Source organism: Amblyomma maculatum, chromosome 7, assembly GCF_055883805.1.
Source record: "Amblyomma maculatum isolate TAMU_Amacu chromosome 7, ASM5588380v1, whole genome shotgun sequence".
Classification (NCBI taxonomy): Eukaryota; Metazoa; Arthropoda; class Arachnida; order Ixodida; family Ixodidae; genus Amblyomma; species Amblyomma maculatum.
In genome coordinates, this window is record NC_139350.1 from 59,000,045 (window position 1) to 59,019,854 (window position 19,810).

Sequence of the window (19,810 nt, forward strand, 5' to 3'; positions counted from 1 at the left end):
TGAACAGGAAATCAAGTTTGGTTATTGTAGAGAAACACACTAATTGACATTTTGCTTTGTTGCTGTATTCCCGTGCATTAAATAAAAAAAAAAATGCTTCATGAAACACTAAACGCCCTAGCTATTTGAAGCTTTCCGAGTGTGTTGTTAGCTAGAGAAGCTTTCTTCTTGGCATACCCTTCAACCCGGCCTCCGTGGCGCAATGATTCTACTTCCGGCCGCCGAGGCGAACGGACGTGCCATCATGTGCTCCGACGGAGCGGTAACAGCGGCCCAGCTGGGTCGCGGAAACAGGATTGCGGACTTACCGGACCAGGATTATCAAGTCATTTTGCCTCAACTGCCATCAGGTCGGAATGTTTTAAATACTGTTTTTCTGCATGCCGATGTGAGATGTCGGCCGTATCGCGTGGAAGACTTCCGCGATGCGTTGGATAGTCTGGATATGCTCCCCGAGGTGATTGCCTTGGGGGCGTACCAGATGAATCACGTCTGGGCGCTTACATTCAAGAGCGGAGATGGGATGAAGAAAATGTTGGCCCTGCGTGATTTCAAGGTGAAGGAACGACGATGCGTCATCATCGACCCAATGAACCAGGACGTAAGGCTGAAGTTGCACTGGCTTGTCTACGGTGTCCATGACGACGACGTGCGATCTGCCCTGGCACCTTTTGGGAAGGTAACGGGCATTTCGAAAGAAAAGTGGCGTGTCAGTGGCGTTGCGGACAAAGCATCAACGACAAGAGTAATTGGGCTCAAGCTGAAATCCGGTGTTTCGGTGGATGACCTCCCGCACCAGCTCCGCGTAGCAGGCGAGTTGGCTCTGGTTGTAGTGCCGGGCAGAGCTCCGCTTTGTCTCCGGTGCCGGACTGCGGGGCACATTAGACGCGAGTGTCGTGTTCCTCGTTGCACCCGATGCAGGCGCTTTGGTCATCGGGAGGACATGTGCGTTAAAACTTACGCGAGTGTTACTGGACCACTGCAACAAGAGGACGCTTCAGACCTCATTATGGATGAAGCCGACGCCGAGGAAGCAGCGAAAGGGCGGCTAGAAGTGTCCACGCGATGCCCTAACGCGTCTTCCGAAAATTCTGAAGGCTCCACGCAGGCCGCAAGCCGCGACACGAAAAGCCAGTCACTTGCTACACAAGTAAAGACGCCTTCGGAGGCTGCTGAGAAGTCCTCCGAGAGCACCTTGTCGGAGGGCCAGCCAGACGAACACACCCAGGACGGCATGCAGTCACCTGAAGTTACGAAGGCTGCGTCTAGTAGTGACCGAAGAGCAGCGTCAGCCGCAGGCAATGGAAGTCAGCGGGAGCCGATGGAATTAACTGTGAACTCAAAAAGAACGCACGGGGACAGCGTGGGAGCAGGAGACGGCCTTGACTACACTAACAACGAGGGACCGCCCCCCAAAGCCGTCATGCCACGGCGACCTAGCTTCAGACCGAAGCCAAACATCTCCCTCGACCGGAATACGGTCGGGACACCGCCCTCGTAGCAAAGAGCGATTGTGAAGTTTGTGCACAAGGAATTGGACAAACCCTTCAAGGTGCTTCGACCGAGAAGCAAGGCCTCTTCGCAGTGGCTACGGGCTCAACCAAAAAAGCAAGTGCACATGCTCAACTGCTTCCCAGACTGCCGTGGTAAGCGCTGTGCGGTCCTTTTGTTTTGCAATTAAATGGCAGTAAACCTCCAGTCTGCGTTACGTATAGCCACCTTAAACGTTCGCGGAATGACAGCGAGGCGGCGGCAATATCAAGTTAGTCGGCTATTTCTTGAAAACGAATTGGACTTGGTCGCTATACAAGAAACGAAGGTAGAAAGTGAAGAACAAACGGACCGCATGGTGCAACCATTTAGAGATAGGTACAATGTATGTGTGTGTCATGCTGTTGGCAATTCGGCAGGATGTGTTATTTTTATTCGCAACAGTCTGGGCATTGTCGAGGAGGCAGTCACAGTGTGCCCTTCTGGACGCCTGATTGTTGTTGACTTTTCCTTCTCTAATTTGAAATGGCGTATGATATGCGTCTATGCACCTAATAAGGAAGGGGAGCGTAGGTTGTTCTTCGAGCAGCTCGAACAGCATTTGAAGGGTGAAAGATGTGTTGTTATGGTGGGTGACTTCAATTGTGTATGTATGCCTGAAGATCGCGTAAAACTTCAGCCTGTGAAGGACCCCAGCGCACACTTATTAAGGACGTTAACCACAGAGTATCATCTAGAAGATGTTGGTTGGCTTCTGTCACCTAATGGACAATGCCAGTACACCCATTTCCAAAGAGAAAGCCATGCGAGGCTAGATCGTGCATACATTTCCCTAGAACTCGCGCCTCTGTGCCGAAGTTATGAATTTAAGCACGTGTCTTTTACAGATCACAGCCTAGTAGTTTTTTGCATAGGAGCAAAGGAAAATAAATCTAAATTTAACTGGGAGCTTTGGAAATTTAATTCTAAACTTTTGGATGATGAGAGCTATGTGAACGAAGTAAAGGAAATGTTCAACGCACTGTTTGCGACGAAATCAGGGGACTGGATGAGTGAGTGGGAAAGTTTTAAGAACAATATAAAAATGAAAGCAATAGAAAGAGCAACCATTTTACGACATGTCAGTAAAGAGAACGAGCAAGATCTGCACCGTCAACTCAACTTGTTGCTGAACCTAGATAGCGGGACGCCTGGATTGTGGTCGAAGCAGATTAAAGAAGTTAAGAATAAACTTGAGCTTATCGATGAAGAAAGATATAGGGGAGCTATTGTGCGAGCACGAGCAGAGCGATTATGGGTTGGCGAGACACCGAACAAGCGCTCACTCGGTGACGAGAAAAGATACGTGGAAAAAAACAAAATTAAAAAGATACTTCACCATAACGAAGTTGCAACAGAATGCGAGGTTATCAAAGAAGCGTTTGCAGAGTACTATAGTGAGCTACTTGGGCGGGCTAAGCAAAGGAAAGAACAATTCGAAAGTCAGTTTTTGCAGACCATGCCCAGGCTTGAGGATGAAGTTAAAGCCAGGCTTGAGCAACCAATCAGTGTACTTGAAATTGAGCAGGCTATAGAAGAAATAAGCGCTGGAAAATCACCCGGTCCTGACGGATTAGGGGCTGCTTTTTACAAGAAATTCAAATCAGAAGCCAGCAGGGCATTGTACTGCGTAATAAAGGAAGCATACCATGTTAAACAAATGCCGCCATCTTTCAAAGCTTCACATATTGTCTTAATTCCTAAATCAGATGACGCAGTCAAACTTCTATCGGTGGAGTCCTATCGGCCTATAAGCCTCACAAATGTGGATTATAAATTGTTTATGAAAGTGTTGGCAAGGAGGGTGCAAGGTGTCATTAAACAGTTGGTAGGTCCACACCAAACGTGCGGCATTAAGGGCCGCACTATCTGTACGAATGTACACACAGCAAGATGCGTTTTAGAGTGTTGTGATGCAGACGGAAGACATGTAGCAATGATGCAGCTTGACTTGTCAAAAGCATTTGACAACGTTTCACATGACGTCCTTTTCACCATTTTAGAGCATGTAAATATCGGAAGTGTTATCGTAGATGGAGTCAAAATGGCATACGCTGGGTGCTCTACCCGTATTATTGTAAATAAAAGTCTTACTGACGCAATAGCCGTGCGATCGTCAGTGAGGCAAGGATGTCCATTGTCCCCTCTTCTAATTGCCTTGTATCTAGAGCCCTTTTGTTTAAGCCTGATTAATAATGAAAGAATCCGTGGATTCAAGCTACAAGCATCTGAAGTGAAAGTACTTGCGTACGCGGATGATATAGCCATTTTCTGTGTGAACCGACAAAGCGTAAGTGAGGCAGTCGAGGTTGCTGGTGGTTTTTGCACCGCAACTGGCTGTGAGATTAACTGGGAAAAATCGGCTGGCTTTTGGCATGGTAACTGGTACGAAAGACCGGAAACGTTTGCAAACATGCGATGGACATCGTTGCCTACGAAGTATCTGGGTATGCCACTTGATAGCTATCAAGATAGCGAACAGTACTGGCGTCAAGAGACAGAAAGGGTCAGGGAAAAGGCGCAAGGCTGGCAAGGCCGTAATTTGTCCATGTTTGCCCGCGCGACTGTCTGCAATCTTTTTTTGATATCCAAGGTGTGGTTCGTACTCCAATTTTTGTTCATGAAACGCACAAATCTGCAAAAAATTCACAGAGTGTTCGCGGTTTTCATTTGGGGGGCAAGTTGGGAACGTACTAGTAGGACGAATTTGTTTCATTCTGTTTGTAATGGTGGATTAGGCCTGTCTCACCTGTTTTTAAGACAAATTGTGTCGCGATTTATTTTTCTGCGGGACCAGAAAGACTACTTTTTGCGCACAGTAATGCAAGTGCACTTAAGCAATGCCTTACCTGGATTTATTGTTTCATCATGCAATGACGGTGGACGCGCAGTAACTGGGTTTTGGCGAGAAGTTGTACTTGCACTACAAATCTTAAAGGCTCGATTTTCCCTTGAGTACTTAAGTTCAGTGCAAAGGAAAAAACTGTACAGAGACCTACTGGATACAATGTTGCCAACACCCAGGTACCGAACAATATACTGTGGAGGCCCAGGAAATGATGTTTTAAAGAGAGTTAAAAAGATGAATATTAAGCCCAGCATTAAAACCTTCTTCTTTAAACTTCATACAGGCACGCTCCCAGTTAAGACTTGGTTAGAGGAAAAGGGAATATTCGTTCCATGGACAACTAACTGTATATTATGCAAGAAACCAGAAACAATAGATCATGTATTTATTGATTGCTGGGATCCAGTCTTCTACTGGGACATCTTGCAAAGGACTCTAAAGAAAGACCTACCAATAACACCGTACGGAATCCGTTTTCTACCAATTGAAAACGATGGAGACATTCCTTATGATCTAATCATGGTTCTGGGGCTCCACAGCATATGGCGAACAAGGATGGCTGTTAGGCACGCCGATGTAAACGTCCGTCCAGTCAGGGAGAATTTCATTGAAAGCATTTTGTACTTACGAGATGTTTACCGTACATTGCCAGAACCCCCAGACTGGATTGGCGTCCTAGATGAACTTGTTCATTTTAAGAAGTTTTAAGCATTCACGCTGACCACGGCATGGTCACCGTGTTTTATCTGTATATATTTGCAGTGTATTTGTCAAAGCAGGCAATAAAAAAAAAAAAAGAAAAAAAAAGAAAGCCTCCGTGGCGCAATCGGCTAGCGCGTTCGGCTGTTAACCGATAGGTTGGAGGTTCGAGTCCTCCCGGTGGCTGCATTTTTTGGTTCTAGCTGTAGTGTAGTTTGTTCCTGAACAGCAAAACAAGTTTGGTTATTGTAGAGAAACAAACTAATTGACATTTTGCTTTGTTGCTGTATTCCCGTGCATTAAATAAAAAAAAATGCTTCATGAAACACTAAACGCCCTAGCTATTTAAAGCTTTCCGAGTGTGTTGTTAGCTAGAGAAGCTTTCTTCTTGGCATACCCTCCGACCCGGCCTCCGTGGCGCAATGATTCTGCTTCCGGCCACGCCAGTGAACGGACGCAGGATGCAGGGCTCCTCAGGAGCGGCTTCAGCGGCCATGTCAGGCCGCGGTAACAGGACTGCTGAACAGGACAACACTTACCAGGTCGTTTTGCCTGCACTTCCAACAGGTCGGTTTGTTTTGAATACCGTTTTTTTGCACGCCGATATCAGGGCCCGCCCGTACCGGGTGGAAGATTTCCGGGATGCTTTAGTACAACACTCGCTAATCCCCGATGTTATCGCTATGGGGGCGTATCGGATGAGCCACGTCTGGGCCGTCACTCTCAAGGATACTGAAGCCGTCAACAAGATTGTCAGTGTAGGTGAGCTGTCTGTGAAAAACGGTCGCTGTTTGGTGATTGACCCGGCGAACCAGGACGTGCGACTCAAGCTTCACTGGCTACTACACAACGTGCCAGATGAAGATGTTCGTGCTGCATTTGCGCCTTACGGAAAGGTGTCGGAAGTTTCCCAGGAGCGTTGGCGTGTTAAAGGTATGCTAGAAAAGGGCTCTACAACTAGACTCGTAACGCTGAAGCTGAAAGCTGGCATGAAGCTCGACGACCTGCCGCATCAGTTGAATGTTAGCGGTGAGCTCGCGCTCGTCATTGTGCCAGGCAGACCCCCGTTGTGCCTACGCTGCCGGGGTACGGGTCACATCCGCAAAGAGTGCCGGGTTCCTCGCTACGGAACCTGTCGACGGTTCGGGCATGAAGACAGCCAGTGTGCACGAACCTACGCTAGCATTGCCGGACCTGGGACCAGCGAAGACTCGTCCGAGTTAATTATGGATGAGGCGGATGCGGAGGAGGCTGCTGACATTAGAGGCCAGTCAACGAAACAGGACGCGCCTTCCATGACGGTTTTAACAAAGAATAAGGTGACGGTCTCAAATGAAAAGAATGAACCTCGGCATGTCTTGAACGAACCATCCCAGGACCATGAAAGCGCATCAAAGGAAGTGTCAGAAGACGTAGCCAAATTTTCCGACGCTCTGGACCATCTCAGTACTGAGCCTTCCTTTACTGATGCCATGGAGGTTGGGCCGGAGACAGCAGCCTTAATTGCCGCGAAACGTCCGCATGAGGAAAGCGTGGAGGAGACTCAGCTGCCAGGCGGTGTTTGTGGTTAGCCGCCGCCGAAAACTTCTGGCATCCGAAGAGCCACGTTAAGACCGAAGCCGAACTTCTCGGCCGACACGCGGCAGGCGGGGAAACCGCCTCCGTAGTTTTTGTGGTGCCCTGAACGATTTGTGGGTCGGCTGCCTACCGACCAGCGTCAGGAACCTTCTGCAACCAAGTGGTGCGTGGGTGAGCAAAAATGAAACAATGTGCTTGGACTTCGTTTGAATGCATCCCGACATTCTGCTGGGAGGACATTACATGCATACATACGCCGCTGTTCGTCAGAAGCAGAAGCCATGCAACCATGAAGGTAGGCACCATGCGGGTACGGGCGTCTCTCTCTAATACATGACTTTCAAGCTTAATTCGCCGTTACATGCAGCTACTTTGAATGTCAGAGGACTGGGAGCGAGAAGGCGACAATGCCAACTCAGTCGCCTCCTTTTGGATAATGATATAGATATAGCAGCTGTGCAAGAGTCAAAGATTGAGAGCCAAGAAAGCACTGACCGTATGGTGGCTTCTTTTCAAGCAAACTTTTATGTGTGTGTATGCCATTCTGTTGGTGTATCGGGTGGATGCCTTTTATTTATACGCAACACGCTGGGAGTAAGCGTAGAGTCCGTTTTTGCCTGTCCAAGTGGTCGGCTTTTGGTTACTGATTTTACCTACTGTAATTTATGCTGGCGTGTTGTGTGTGTGTATGCTCCCAATTCAAAATGCGAACGTGAATCGTTTTTTGAGTCTATTGAATTGTGGCTGAAGACTGACAGAATCTTGCTTGTACTTGGTGACTACAACTGTGTGTGCTCAGCTGTGGACCGAGCGGCGAAGTGTAAACCTCGAACAGACAGAAGCTCCGACCTGTTGAATGCACTTGTGCATGAGTATGGCCTTGAGGATGTTGGCAGTGTGTTCTCCACTGGAAGCCAGCCAGAGTTCACGCACTTTCAGCGAGATAGCCATGCTAGATTGGACAGGGTGTATGCCTCGGTTGATCTTGTTTCCCTATGTACTGCATATGAGGTCAAGCCTGTGTCTTTCAGTGATCATTGTCTCGTGAGTGCAGTGTTTGGTCGCAAAGGAAAGAAATTGCGCTTTAACTGGCACCTATGGAAACTGAATGCCAAGCTTCTCGCCGATGAAGAGTTCCTTATGGAAGTTAAGACCGAGTTTGAAAATCGTATTGCTATGCGACCAGTAAGTTTTGCAGCGGAATGGGACAGCTTCAAAGAGTGGGTCAAATTGAAATCCATAGAAAAGAGCAGTAAGGTGCGGTACAAAGAGAAAGAGAAGGAAAAAGAAGTGAATGAACAACTTGATTTTTTTTCGAGCATGGAAAGTACTGTGCCAGGGCATTTCACCAGTAAAATACGAGAGCTTAAAAGTGAGCTAGAAGCAATCGACAGCGAAAGATACACAGCGGCTGTCATACGTGCAAGGACTGAAAAACTTTGGGCTGCAGAAGTACCGACAAAACGAGCGCTAGCAGACGAGAAAAGATACGCCTGCCAGAAAGAAATAAGGAGTATAAGATATGCCGGCCATATCACTGAAGATGCTAAAGATATTCAGCGTGCGGTAACAGAGCACTTCGAAGAACTGCTTGTCGCTAAGCTTGAGACTGTAGGCGGCTTTCGAACAGATTTTCTAGTACTGATGCCTGCACTGGATGACGAAAGTAAAGCGCGCCTAGAAACACCGATAACGTTGCAGGAGATACTATCTGCAATAGATAACCTGACACCTGGGAAGGCCCCTGGGCCGGATGGTCTAAGCGCCGCATTCTTTAAAACTTTTCAGCAGTATGCGGCTCAGTTTATGCTCTGTGTAATCACTGAAGCTTATGAACGTAATACTGTTCCATTGTCTTTCTCTACATCGCACATTGTTCTAATACCCAAGACAGATGATCCGGAGAAACGACAGTTGGTGGGGTCATATCGACCGATAAGCCTCACCAATGTTGACAATAAGGTGTACATGAAGGTTTTAGCAAAAAGACTGCAAAGCGTAATAAAAACATTGGTTGGGCCTCATCAAACGTGCGGCATCAAGGGTCGATCCATTGCCACGAATATACATGTCGCAAGAACCGTATTAGAATGTGTTGATGCACTCGGTGGTCAGATAGCCGTGATGCAGTTAGATCTGGCGAAAGCCTTTGACCGTGTTTCTAACGAAATTCTGTTTTCCATTTTGGAGCATTCTAACCTTGGTGATGTCATAGTGGAGGGTGTTAAAATGGCTTATGCGAACTGCACGACCGGTATTATTGTGAATGGTGAACTGACTGACAGCATCGCAGTACGGTCATCAGTAAGGCAGGGCTGCCCGCTCTCACCTCTGCTTTTTTCACTGTATTTAGAGCCACTTTGCTTGGCTATCATTGATAACGATCGCATTTTAGGTTTCAAGCTGCAATCAGCACACGTGAAAATGCTAGCATACGCTGATGACATTGCAATCTTTTGTGCAACTAGAAAGAGCATCTGTGAAGTCACTGGTGTCGTCCAAACATTTTGTGATCAAACCGGATGCAAGATCAATTGGGAGAAAAGCTCTTGGTTTTGGCATGGTGATTGGGACGTGACACCTGATGTCTTTTGTAAGCTGCGATGGTCTGCTCTCGCAACACGATATCTAGGCGTGCCTTTAGAATGTTATCAAGATCCCAACGTGCACTGGATGGAAGAAACATCCAGAGTGAAAGAAAAAGCGGATGCGTGGCAAGGAAGGCAACTCTCAATGTTTTCGCGCGCTTCTATTTGCAATGTTTTTCTTATTTCGAGGCTGTGGTACCTCATCAATGTGTTGTGTGTCTCACGAACCTCAATTCAGAAAATGCACCGCGTTTTTGCTGTTTTTATTTGGGCATCCACATGGGAAAAAACCGCCCGGACGAATTCGTTTATTTCTGTTAAAAGGGGCGGGCTTGGCCTTGCACATCTGTTCTTGCGTCAGGTGGTCTCGCGATTTATATTCCTCCGTGATCAAAAAGATGCATTTCTAAGAACTGTGATGCAAGTGCAATTGCAGAGGCTGCTCCCTGAATGGATTGTGTCATGTGAAAACATGCCTGGTACTGTGACTAGCTACCTGCGCGAGGTTGTTTTTTCGTACAAGTTGCTAGAAGTGCGGTTTTCTTTTGATTATCTTTCCAATGTTCCCAGAAAAAAACTGTATAAAGATCTCATTGACGTGATGCTGCCGGTGCCTTTTTACCGGGCATTACACTGTGGAGGCCCAGGGCAGGACGTTTTGAAAAGAGTCAAGAAGATGCCCTTGAGGCCATCTGCTAAAACGTTCCTTTTCAAACTTCACTCTAATACGCTCCCTGTTAAAACCTGGCTGAATGAAAAAGGTATCTTCGTCCCATGGACAACGAATTGCCTGTTGTGCAAAAAACCGGAGACAATTGAACACGTCTTCTTACAGTGTTGAGATGCTGTCTTTCTATGGGACGTCCTCCAAAGGACAATTAAAAAGGAACTTCCCCTAACTCCGTACGGTATCAGATTCCTACCAGTGCAGAACGATGATGCACCTTATGATTTAATTATGCTTCTTGGCCTCCATAGTTTGTGGAAAACACGAATGCAGGTGCGGCGCGCAGATATAAATACACGATCTGCGCGTGAAAACTTTATTGAAAGTGCGGTGTATATACGCGAATCTTTCAGGATGCAGCAGGATCCACCACAATGGCAATGTCTATTTGATGAGTTGGTGAACCTGAAAAGATTTTAGCCGCGTACGCGTTAGCTCAAGTGTAGTTGACGTGTTTTATCATGTGTATTTTGTTTTTGTGTTTCACGGCAATAAAGAAAAAAAAAAAGTGGCGCAATCGGCTAGCGCGTTCGGCTGTTAACCGAAAGGTTGGAGGTTCGAGTCCTCCCGGTGGCGGCATTTTTTGGTTCTAGCTGTAGTGTGTTTGTCCCTGAGCAGCAATAGAAGTTTGGTTATTGTAGAGAAACACACTAATTGAGATTTTGCTTTGTTGCTGTATTCTCGTGCATTAAATAAAAAAAAATGCTTCATGAAACATTAAACGCCCCAGCTATTTGAAGCTTTCCGAGTGTGTTGTTAGCTAGACAAGCTTTCTTCTTGGCATAACCCCCGACCCGGCCTCCGTGGCGCAATCGGCTAGCGCGTTCGGCTGTTAACTGAAAGGTTGGAGGTTCGAGTCCTCCCGGTGGCGGCATTTTTTGGTTCTAGCTGTAGTGTAGTTTGTTCCTGAGCAGCATAGCAAGTTTGGTTATTGTAGAGAAACACACTAATTGACATTTTGCTTTGTTGCTGTATTCTCGTGCATTGAATAAAAAAAAATGCTTCATGAAGCACTAACCGCCCTATCTATTTAAAGCTTTCCGTGTGTGTTGTTAGCTAGATAAGCTTTCTTCTTGGCACAACCCCCGACCCGGCCTCCGTGGCGCAATCGGCTAGCGCGTTCGGCTGTTAACCGAAAGGTTGGAGGTTCGAGCCCTCCCGGTGGCGGCATTTTTTGGTTCTAGCTGTAGTGTAGTTTGTCCCTGAGCAGCAAAAGAAGTTTGGTTATTGTAGAGAAACACACGAATTGACATTTTGCTGTGCTGCTGTATTCTCGTGCATTAAATAAAAAAAATGCTTCATGAAACACTAAACGCCCTAGCTTTTTGAAGCTTTCCGAGTGTGTTGTTAGCTAGAGAAGCTTTCTTCTTGGCATAACTCCCGACCCGGCCTCCGTGGCGCAATAGGCTAGCGCGTTCGGCTGTTAACCGAAAGGTTGGAGGTTCGAGTCCTCCCAGTGGCGGCATTTTGTGGTTCTAGCTGTAGTGTAGTTTGTCCCTGAGCAGCAAAAGAAGTTTGGTTATTGTAGAGAAACACACTAATTGAGATTTTGCTTTGTTGCTGTATTCTCGTGCATTGAATAAAAAAAAAATGCTTCATGAAACACTAAACGCCCTAGCTATATGAAGCTTTCCGAGTGTGTTGTTAGCTAGACAAGCTTTCTTCTTGGCATAACCTCCGACCCGGCCTCCGTGGCGCAATCGGCTAGCGCGTTCGGCTGTTAACCGAAAGGTTGGAGGTTCGAGTCCTCCCGGTGGCGGCATTTTTTGGTTCTAGCTGTAGTGTAGTTTGTCCCTGAGCAGCAAAAGAAGTTTGGTTATTGTAGAGAAACACACTAATTGACATTTTGCTTTGCTGCTGTATTCTCGTGCATTAAATAAAAGAAATGCTTCATGAAACACTAAACGCCCTAGCTTTTTGAAGCTTTCCGAGTGTGTTGTTAGCTAGAGAAGCTTTCTTCTTGGCATAACCCCCGACCCGGCCTCCGTGGCGCAATAGGCTAGCGCGTTCGGCTGTTAACCGAAAGGTTGGAGGTTCGAGTCCTCCCAGTGGCGGCATTTTTTGGTTCTAGCTGTAGTGTAGTTTGTCCCTGAGCAGCAAAAGAAGTTTGGTTATTGTAGAGAAACACACTAATTGACATTTTGCTTTGTTGCTGTATTCTCGTGCATTAAAAAAAAAAATGCTTCATGAAACGCTAAACGCCCTAGCTATTTGAAGCTTTTCGAGTGTGTTGTTAGCTAGAGAAGCTTTCTTCTTGGCATAACCCCCGACCCGGCCTCCGTGGCGCATTAGGCTAGCGCGTTCGGCTGTTAACCGGAAGGTTGGAAGTTCGAGTCCTCCCGGTGGCGGCATTTTTTGGTTCTAGCTGTAGTGTAGTTTGTCCCTGACAGCAAAACAAATTTGGTTATTGTAGAGAAACACACTAATTGACATTTTGCTTTGTTGCTGTATTCTCGTGCATTAAATAAAAAAAAAATGCTTCATGAAACACTAAGCGCCCTAGCTATTTGAAGCTTTCCGAGTGTGTTGTTAGCTAGAGAAGCTTACTTCTTGGCATAACCCCCGACCCGGCCTCCGTGGCGCATTAGGCTAGCGCGTTCGGCTGTTAACCGGAAGGTTGGAGGTTCGAGTCCTCCCGGTGGCGGCATTTTTTGGTTCAAGCTGTAGTGTAGTTTGTCCCTGAGGAGCAAAGCAAGTTTGGTTATTGTAGAGAAACACACTAATTGACATTTTGCTTTGTTGCTGTATTCTCGTGCATTGAATAAAAAAAAATGCTTCACGAAACACTAACCGCCCTAGCTATTTGAAGCTTTCCGTGTGTGTTGTTAGCTAGAGAAGCTTTCTTCTTGGCGTACCCCCCGACCCGGCCTCCGTGGCGCAAAGGATTCCACTTCCGGCCACCGAGCGTGACGGACGTGATTATCATGGGCTCCCAAGGAGCGGATTCAGCGGCCCAGCTAGGCCGTGGTATCAGGAGTACGGAAAGGCCTGCCAAGGATTATGAACTGGTTCTGCCGCATCTGCCTACAGGTTCGAGTGTTTTGCATACTGTTTTTTTGCATGGCGACATAAAAGCCAGGCCGTACCGGGTGGAGCACTTTCGAGACTCCCTCGCTCGTCTTTCACGGCTGCCGGAAGTGGTCGCCCTCGGGGCATATCAGATGAATCATGTGTGGGCTGTAACGTTTAAAGGGGAAGAGGCGAAAGCGAAGATTTTGCAAGCCGAAGCTTTTGAAGTGAAGGAGCACCGATGCGTGGTCATTGACCCCTGTAACCAAGACATCAGGTTAAAACTTTTCTGGCTGCTTCACGGCGTGCACGACGATGATGTGCGAGCGGCGTTGGCGGCTTTTGGAAAAGTCACCGAAATATCAAGAGAAAAGTGGAAGGTGCAAGGGTGTGTCGACAAGGCTTCAACGACTCGAACGGTCACGCTGAAGCTAAAAGTGGGCGTGAACATTGAGGACCTGCCGCATCAGCTTCGGGTCGCCGAGGACGTCGCACTCGTCCACGTTCCAGGCAGAGCCCCGCTTTGCCTTCGGTGCCGGGGGAAAGGCATATACGGCGTGATTGTCGTGTGCCGCGCTGTGGGCTGTGTCGTCGCTACGGCCATGACGAGTCCCAGTGTGTGCGCACGTATGCCAACGTTGCAGGCCCGTGCCGAGTGAAGTGGCAGGCGAGCACTTGATGGACGCAGTGGACGCCGAGGAAGCTAGCAGTGGAATCACTGAGGATGCAGAGCAGAAAGAACAATCCTCTGAGAAGACCCCTGCTCTGAAAGAACGCCGTGAGTCAGATTTGATACGTCCGTTGTCAAATGTTACTGAGACCGAGAAACCCACGAAACAAGACGGCAATGCCAGTGCTGCAAGCCCTGCTTCGCCTACGCAACACAGTGAGGAACAGGGGGACACTGAAGCTGAGATGCCAGCTGCTTCTACCTTGCCTGTGAAGCGGGTGCATGAAGACAGTGTCAACGAGGAATCAACCCAAGGAGGAGCGGAAAGCGGACAGCCTCCACTGAAGGCGGCCCCCCTTCGCCGGGCGTCCTTCAAGCCAAGGCCAAACGTGCCCCCAGACCGGAGAACTGTGTCACCTGTGCCTCCGCCATAGCGGTGGTACCCTTTCCGGTCGAGACGTTACAAGCCCGGTCCATGATCGGGAGGAGCGCTTGGAACGACGGATGGACTCGCCAAAAAGGAAGAATGGTCATCCCGTGCAACAGATCAACCGCAATCCTGTCTTTCTGCAAAAGCGATGTGAGTGATATATGTTTCGCGATTTATAATTTCTTGAGATGGCGACCAATTTAACCACTAGCTTACGCGTAGCCACGCTAAATGTGAGGGGGCTGTCAACGCGTCGGAGACAACTGCAGCTGAACCGCATTCTGCTGGAAAGTGAAATTGATGTGCTAGCAGTTCAAGAGAGCAAAATGGAAAGCGAACAACAAACAAATAAAATGGCTGAAATATATCGTTCTAGATATAGTGTTTGCGTTTGTCATGCGGTTGGAAGATCGGGGGATGTGTCATTTTCATTCGAAATTGCATAGAGTGCGTACAGTCTGTGTTCTCGTGTGAGAGTGGTCGGCTTTTGATATGTGATTTCAGTTTTTCTGGATTGGACTGGAGAGTGATCTGTGTTTATGCGCCTACTAGAACGTCTGAGCGCGAAGAGTTTTTTCACTATATGAAATCCTTCCTAATACATGAGAGGCGTGTTCTCCTGCTTGGAGACTTCAACTGTGTCTGTAGACCGGAAGATAGAACAACAGACCGTGTCCTTCGTGACAAAAGTGCAGAGTTACTTATTGACATTGTTAATGAGGCAGAGCTTGAAGATGCTGGCTGTATACTGACGCATGTAGGCCAAGCAATGTTCACGCACTTTCAAGGTAGCTGTCATGCAAGGTTGGACCGAATATATGTTCCTATTGATTGTGTGCCCTTGTGCTCGGAATATCAAACACTTCCCATGAGCTTTAGTGACCATTCCCTCGTAATGATTACTCTAGGCATGAAAAGTAAGGCAACAAAGTTCAATTGGGAGCTATGGAAATTTAATGAAAAGCTGCTGCTGGATAAAGAGTTTACCACTAAAGTGAAAGAATATATTACGCATCTGTTGCAAAATGACTCTAATTTTATACAAGCATGGGAGCAGTTTAAGTGCGATATAAAGGTAGCTGCTATTGACCGAGCATGCACTCTCCGACGTAAAGAAAGAGAACAAGAAAAAGAACTTCGTAGCACACTTGAATACATGCTTAGCATGGAGAGCGTTAAGCCTGGCTTGTTCGCCCAAGATATAAAAAAGATAAAAACCAAACTTGAGGTGATAGACGAAGAGAAGTATCGCGGTGCGGTGATAAGGGCACGCAGCGAAAAATTGTGGCTCGCAGAGACGCCCACGGAAAGGGCGCTTAGTGATGAAAAACGGTACGCAGTGTCAAAAGAGATAAAAGAAATCTGCTATCAGAACGTAGTTACCTCGGAAAACAAGACGATTGAACGGGCGTTTGTAGAATTTTACAGGGAATTGTTTAGCCTGAAAACACCGGACATTGAATGCTTTAGAAAAGACTTTCTGTCGCTGATGCCAAGAGTAGAAGACGAAGTTGCGCAGACACTTGAAGCAAGTATTACTTCCGAGGAAATTGTGGCCGTTATCGGGGAATTAAATTCCAATAAGTCACCCGGACCAGATGGTCTTGGTGCTGCCATATACAAGGCCTTTCCTACTGAAATGGCTGTTTTACTGGAAAGAGTAATTAGTGAATGCTACGAAAAGAACGTACCTCCTCCGTCTTTTCGAATGTCACACGTTGTACTAATCCCGAAAACAGATGACCCAGTTAAGCTTCAGTCTGTAGCGTCTTACCGTCCTATAAGTCTAACGAATGTTGACTATAAAATTTACATGAAAGTATTAGGGCGACGACTCCAACGTGTAATTACTTCTCTTGTAGGCCCACATCAGACATGCGGTATAAAAGGAAGGACCATTTTTACTAATATACACGCAGCAAGGAGTGTTCTCGAATGTTGTGACGCGATGCATGACCACGTAGCCATGATGCAATTAGACCTCCACAAAGCATTTGACAAAGTGGTACATGAAATTTTGTTCTCTGTTTTAAAGTATGTCAATGCTGGTTCCGTGATTACAAAGGGCGTGAAAATGGTTTACGAGTGCTGTTCAGCGAGACTGGTCGTGAATAAGCAGTTAACTGATCGTATACCTGTTCAGTCGTCAGTAAGGCAGGGCTGTCCTCTGTCTCCCCTTTTGTTTGCGCTTTATCTGGAGCCTTTCTGTCTAAGATTGCTTACAAGGCCAAACATACGCGGTTATAGATTTTTTCAAAGTGAAGTTCGGGTTTTGGCATACGCGGACGATATTGCGGTTTTTTGTACTGACCATGAGAGCGTGCAAGAAGTTGTAAAAGAAGCCACTGCTTTTTGCACTGCAAGTGGAAGTGAAATTAGTTGGGCAAAGTGTTTAGGATTTTGGCACGGAAACTGGCAATACGCGCCTGAACTGTTCTCCAGTATGCAATGGACAATAACTCCAGGAAATTACCTTGGTGTGCCACTAAAGCATTACCGTGAAAGCAAGGAGTGTTGGGCCGGTGAAGTTGAGCAAGTGAAAACCCAAACAAACAAATGGGGAGGACATAACTTTTCTATGTTCGCAAGAGCTACCGTTTGCAATACGTTCCTAGTTGCAAAAATTTTTTGCATGCTGCAAGTGTTATCTATGTCAAGAATCTATGTTCAAGAACTGCATAGGGTTTTTGCCACGTTTGTGTGGGCTTCAACATGGGAGCGTACCAGTCGATGTAATTTGTTTCATACGGTGCATAATGGTGGACTGGGATTGTCACATTTATACTTAAAGCAGATTGTAACCAGGTTCTTTTTTTTGCGCGAACAAAGCGATGTTTTTCTTAGAACGGTAATCCAAGTGCGATTGCGTGATTCACTGCCGGAATATGTAGTTTCGACTATGTCTACAGGGACAATGGCTCTAAGTGCTTTTCTTCGCGAAGTTGTCGCGTCCTTCCAAATAGTGAAGGCGAGATTTTCAAATGAGTATATGTGTACTGTTACGAGAAAACGGCTGTACAAAGATTTATTGGAAACCATTTTACCTTTGCCTGCTTATAGCGCTGTATATGCTTTGGGTCCTGAGCGGGACGTGTTGAAAAGAGTGAAAAGAATGCCCTTCAGATCGGAAGCTAAATCTTTCTTTCTTCAATTGCATACCGGCACTCTTCCGGTCCAGCCATGGCTGGAAAGCAAAGGCCTTTTCGTGCCTTGGTCTGTTGACTGTTTAATTTGCAAAAAGCTGGAAACCATAGAGCATATTTTCCTTGATTGTCACGATGCGGTTTTTTTTTGTGGGACGTGCTACAGCGCACTATTAAAAAGGACTTACCAATAACGCCGTTTGGCATACGCTACCTTCCATGCGCCCAGCCAGGAGAAGTGCCCAGTGATTTATTGATGGTCTTGTGTATGCACAGCATATGGAGAACGCGGATGGATGTTCGCCATGAGCATGTTGTCGTACACCCAGCCCATCAATACTTTGTTGAAAGTGTAATGTACACGCGTGATGTTTTCGGAGGGCAATCTGAACCCCCGGATTGGCTGCCAGTCTTGGACAAGCTCATGTCACCTAATCCATTTTATCACAAGAAACCTGTAAGAAAGTGACTTGTGTTTTTAATTCCATGCGACTTTTCATCGTTCTTTGTAGTTGCCAAGTCGGTAATAAAAAAAAAAAAAAAAAAAAAAAAGCCTCCGTGGCGCTATCGGCTAGTGCGTTCGGCTGTTCACCGGAAGGTTGGAGGTTCGAGTCCTCCCGGTGGCGGCATTTTTTGGTTCTAGCTTTAGTGTAGTTTGTTCCTGAGCAGCAAAACAGGTTTGGTTATTGTAGAGAAACGCACTAATTGACATTTTGCTTTGTTGCTGTATTCTCGTGCATTAAATAAAAAAAAATGCTTCATGAAACGCTAAACGCCCTAGCTATTTGAAGCTTTTCGAGTGTGTTGTTAGCTAGAGAAGCTTTCTTCTTGGCATACCCTCCGACCCGGCCTCCGTGGCGCAATCGGCTAGCGCGTTCGGCTGTTAACCGAGAGGTTGAGGGTTCGAGTCCTCCCGGTGGCGGCATTTTTTGGTTCTAGCTGTAGTGTAGTTTGTCCCTGAGCAGCAAAAGAAGTTTGGTTATTGTAGAGAAACACACTAATTGACATTTTGTTTTGTTGCTGTATTCTCGTGCATTAAATAAAAAAAAATGCTTCATGAAACACTAAACGCCCTAGCTATTTGAAGCTTTCCGAGTGTGTTGTTAGCTAGAGAAGCTTTTTTCTTGGCATAACCCCCGACCCGTCCTCCGTGGCACAAGGGGATTCTGTTCCGGCCACGCCAGTGAACGGACGCAGGATGCAGGGCTCCTCAGGAGCGGCTTCAGCGGCCATGTCAGGCCGCGGTAACAGGACTGCTGAACAGGATAGTACTTATCAAGTTGTTTTGCCTGCACTGCCAACAGGTCGGTTTGTTTTGAATACCGTTTTTTTGCATGCCGATATCAGGGCCCGCCCTTACCGGGTGGAAGATTTCCGCGACGCTTTGGCACAGCATTCGCTGATCCCCGATGTTGTTGCGATGGGGGCGTATCGGATGAGCCATGTCTGGGCTGTCACTCTCAAGGATTCTGAGCGGTGACCAAGCCTGTTAGTGTAGGCGAGTTGTGTGTGAAAAACGGTCGCTGCTTGGTAATTGACCCGGCGAACCAGGACGTGCGACTCAAACTTCACTGGCTGCTACACAACGTGCCAGACGAGGATGTTCGTGCTGCCTTTGCGCCGTACGGAAAGGTATCCGAAGTTACACGGGAGCGCTGGCGAGTTAAAGGTATGTTAGAAAAGGGCTCAACTACTAGACACGTCACGCTGAAGCTGAAAGCTGGCATGAAGCTCGACGACCTGCCGCATCAGCTGAATGTTAGCGGTGAGCTGGCGCTCGTTATTGTGCCAGGCAGACCCCCGCTGTGCCTACGCTGCCGGAGTACGGGTCACATCCGCAAAGAGTGCCGGGTTCCTCGCTGCGGAACCTGTCGACGGTTCGGGCATGAAGAGAGCCAGTGTGTTCGTCCCTACGCTAGCATTGCCGGACCTGGGACCAGCGAAGACTCGTCGGAGTTAATAATGGACGAGGTGGATGCGGAGGAGGCTGCTGACATTAGAGGTCAGTCAACAAAACAGGACGCGCCTTCCATGACTGTTTTAACAAAGCATAAGGTGACGGTGCCCAGTCAAGAGAGTGAAACTCGGCAAGCCTTGCAAGATCCGTCACAGGACTATGAAGGCGAGTCAAAGGAAGCATCAGAAGATGTAATCAATTTTTCTGACGCTGAGGAGCATCTCAGCACTGAGCCTTCCTTTACTGATGCCATGGAGGTTGGGCCGGAGACAGCAGCCTTTATTGCCGCGAAACGTCCACACGAGGAAAGCGTCGAGGGGACTCAGCTGCCAGGTGGTGTTTGTGGTGAACCGCCGCCGAAAACTTCGGGCATCCGAAGAGCAACGTTAAGACCGAAGCCGAACTTCTCGGCCGACACGCGGCAGGCGGGGAAACCGCCTCCGTAGGTTTTGTGGTGTCCTGAACGATTAGTGGGTCGTCTGCCTACCGACCAGCGTCAGGAACATTCTGCAACCAAGCGGGGCGTGTGTGAGCAAAAATGACAGACGGTGCTTGGACTTCGTTTGTATGCAGCCCGACGTTCCGCTGGGAGGACAATACATGCACGCATATGCCACTGTTCTTCAGAAGC

General features: G+C 47.4%; 2 protein-coding genes and 2 non-coding genes across 4 annotated transcripts; all 4 read left to right on the forward strand.

Moving 5' to 3' along the window:
* Positions 1 to 184: 184 nt before the first annotated feature.
* LOC146183435 (uncharacterized) lies at positions 185 to 1,519 on the forward strand. The gene has a single exon (XM_084609121.1). The coding sequence runs from the start codon at positions 203 to 205 to the stop codon at positions 1,499 to 1,501; it is 1,299 nt and encodes a 432-aa protein (XP_084465247.1). The 5' UTR covers positions 185 to 202; the 3' UTR covers positions 1,502 to 1,519.
* A 9,544-nt stretch (positions 1,520 to 11,063) lies between these two features.
* On the forward strand, positions 11,064 to 11,137 carry TRNAN-GUU (transfer RNA asparagine (anticodon GUU)). Its single transcript has one exon. It is a non-coding gene; the product is annotated as a tRNA-Asn (tRNA).
* A 518-nt stretch (positions 11,138 to 11,655) lies between these two features.
* TRNAN-GUU (transfer RNA asparagine (anticodon GUU)) lies at positions 11,656 to 11,729 on the forward strand. Its single transcript has one exon. It is a non-coding gene; the product is annotated as a tRNA-Asn (tRNA).
* A 1,165-nt stretch (positions 11,730 to 12,894) lies between these two features.
* On the forward strand, positions 12,895 to 18,695 carry LOC146183438 (uncharacterized). Its single transcript, XM_084608363.1, has 2 exons — positions 12,895 to 13,594; positions 18,688 to 18,695. Exons 1-2 carry the CDS (start codon positions 12,895 to 12,897, stop codon positions 18,693 to 18,695), a joined length of 708 nt encoding a protein of 235 aa, XP_084464489.1.
* The last annotated feature ends 1,115 nt before the right edge of the window (positions 18,696 to 19,810 follow it).

Excerpts from the sequence above, each read along its gene's own strand:
- LOC146183438 (XM_084608363.1), top strand. The coding sequence starts at position 12,895 with ATGGGCTCCCAAGGAGCGGATTCAGCGGCCCAGCTAGGCCGTGGTATC.
- LOC146183435 (XM_084609121.1), top strand. The coding sequence starts at position 203 with ATGATTCTACTTCCGGCCGCCGAGGCGAACGGACGTGCCATCATGTGC.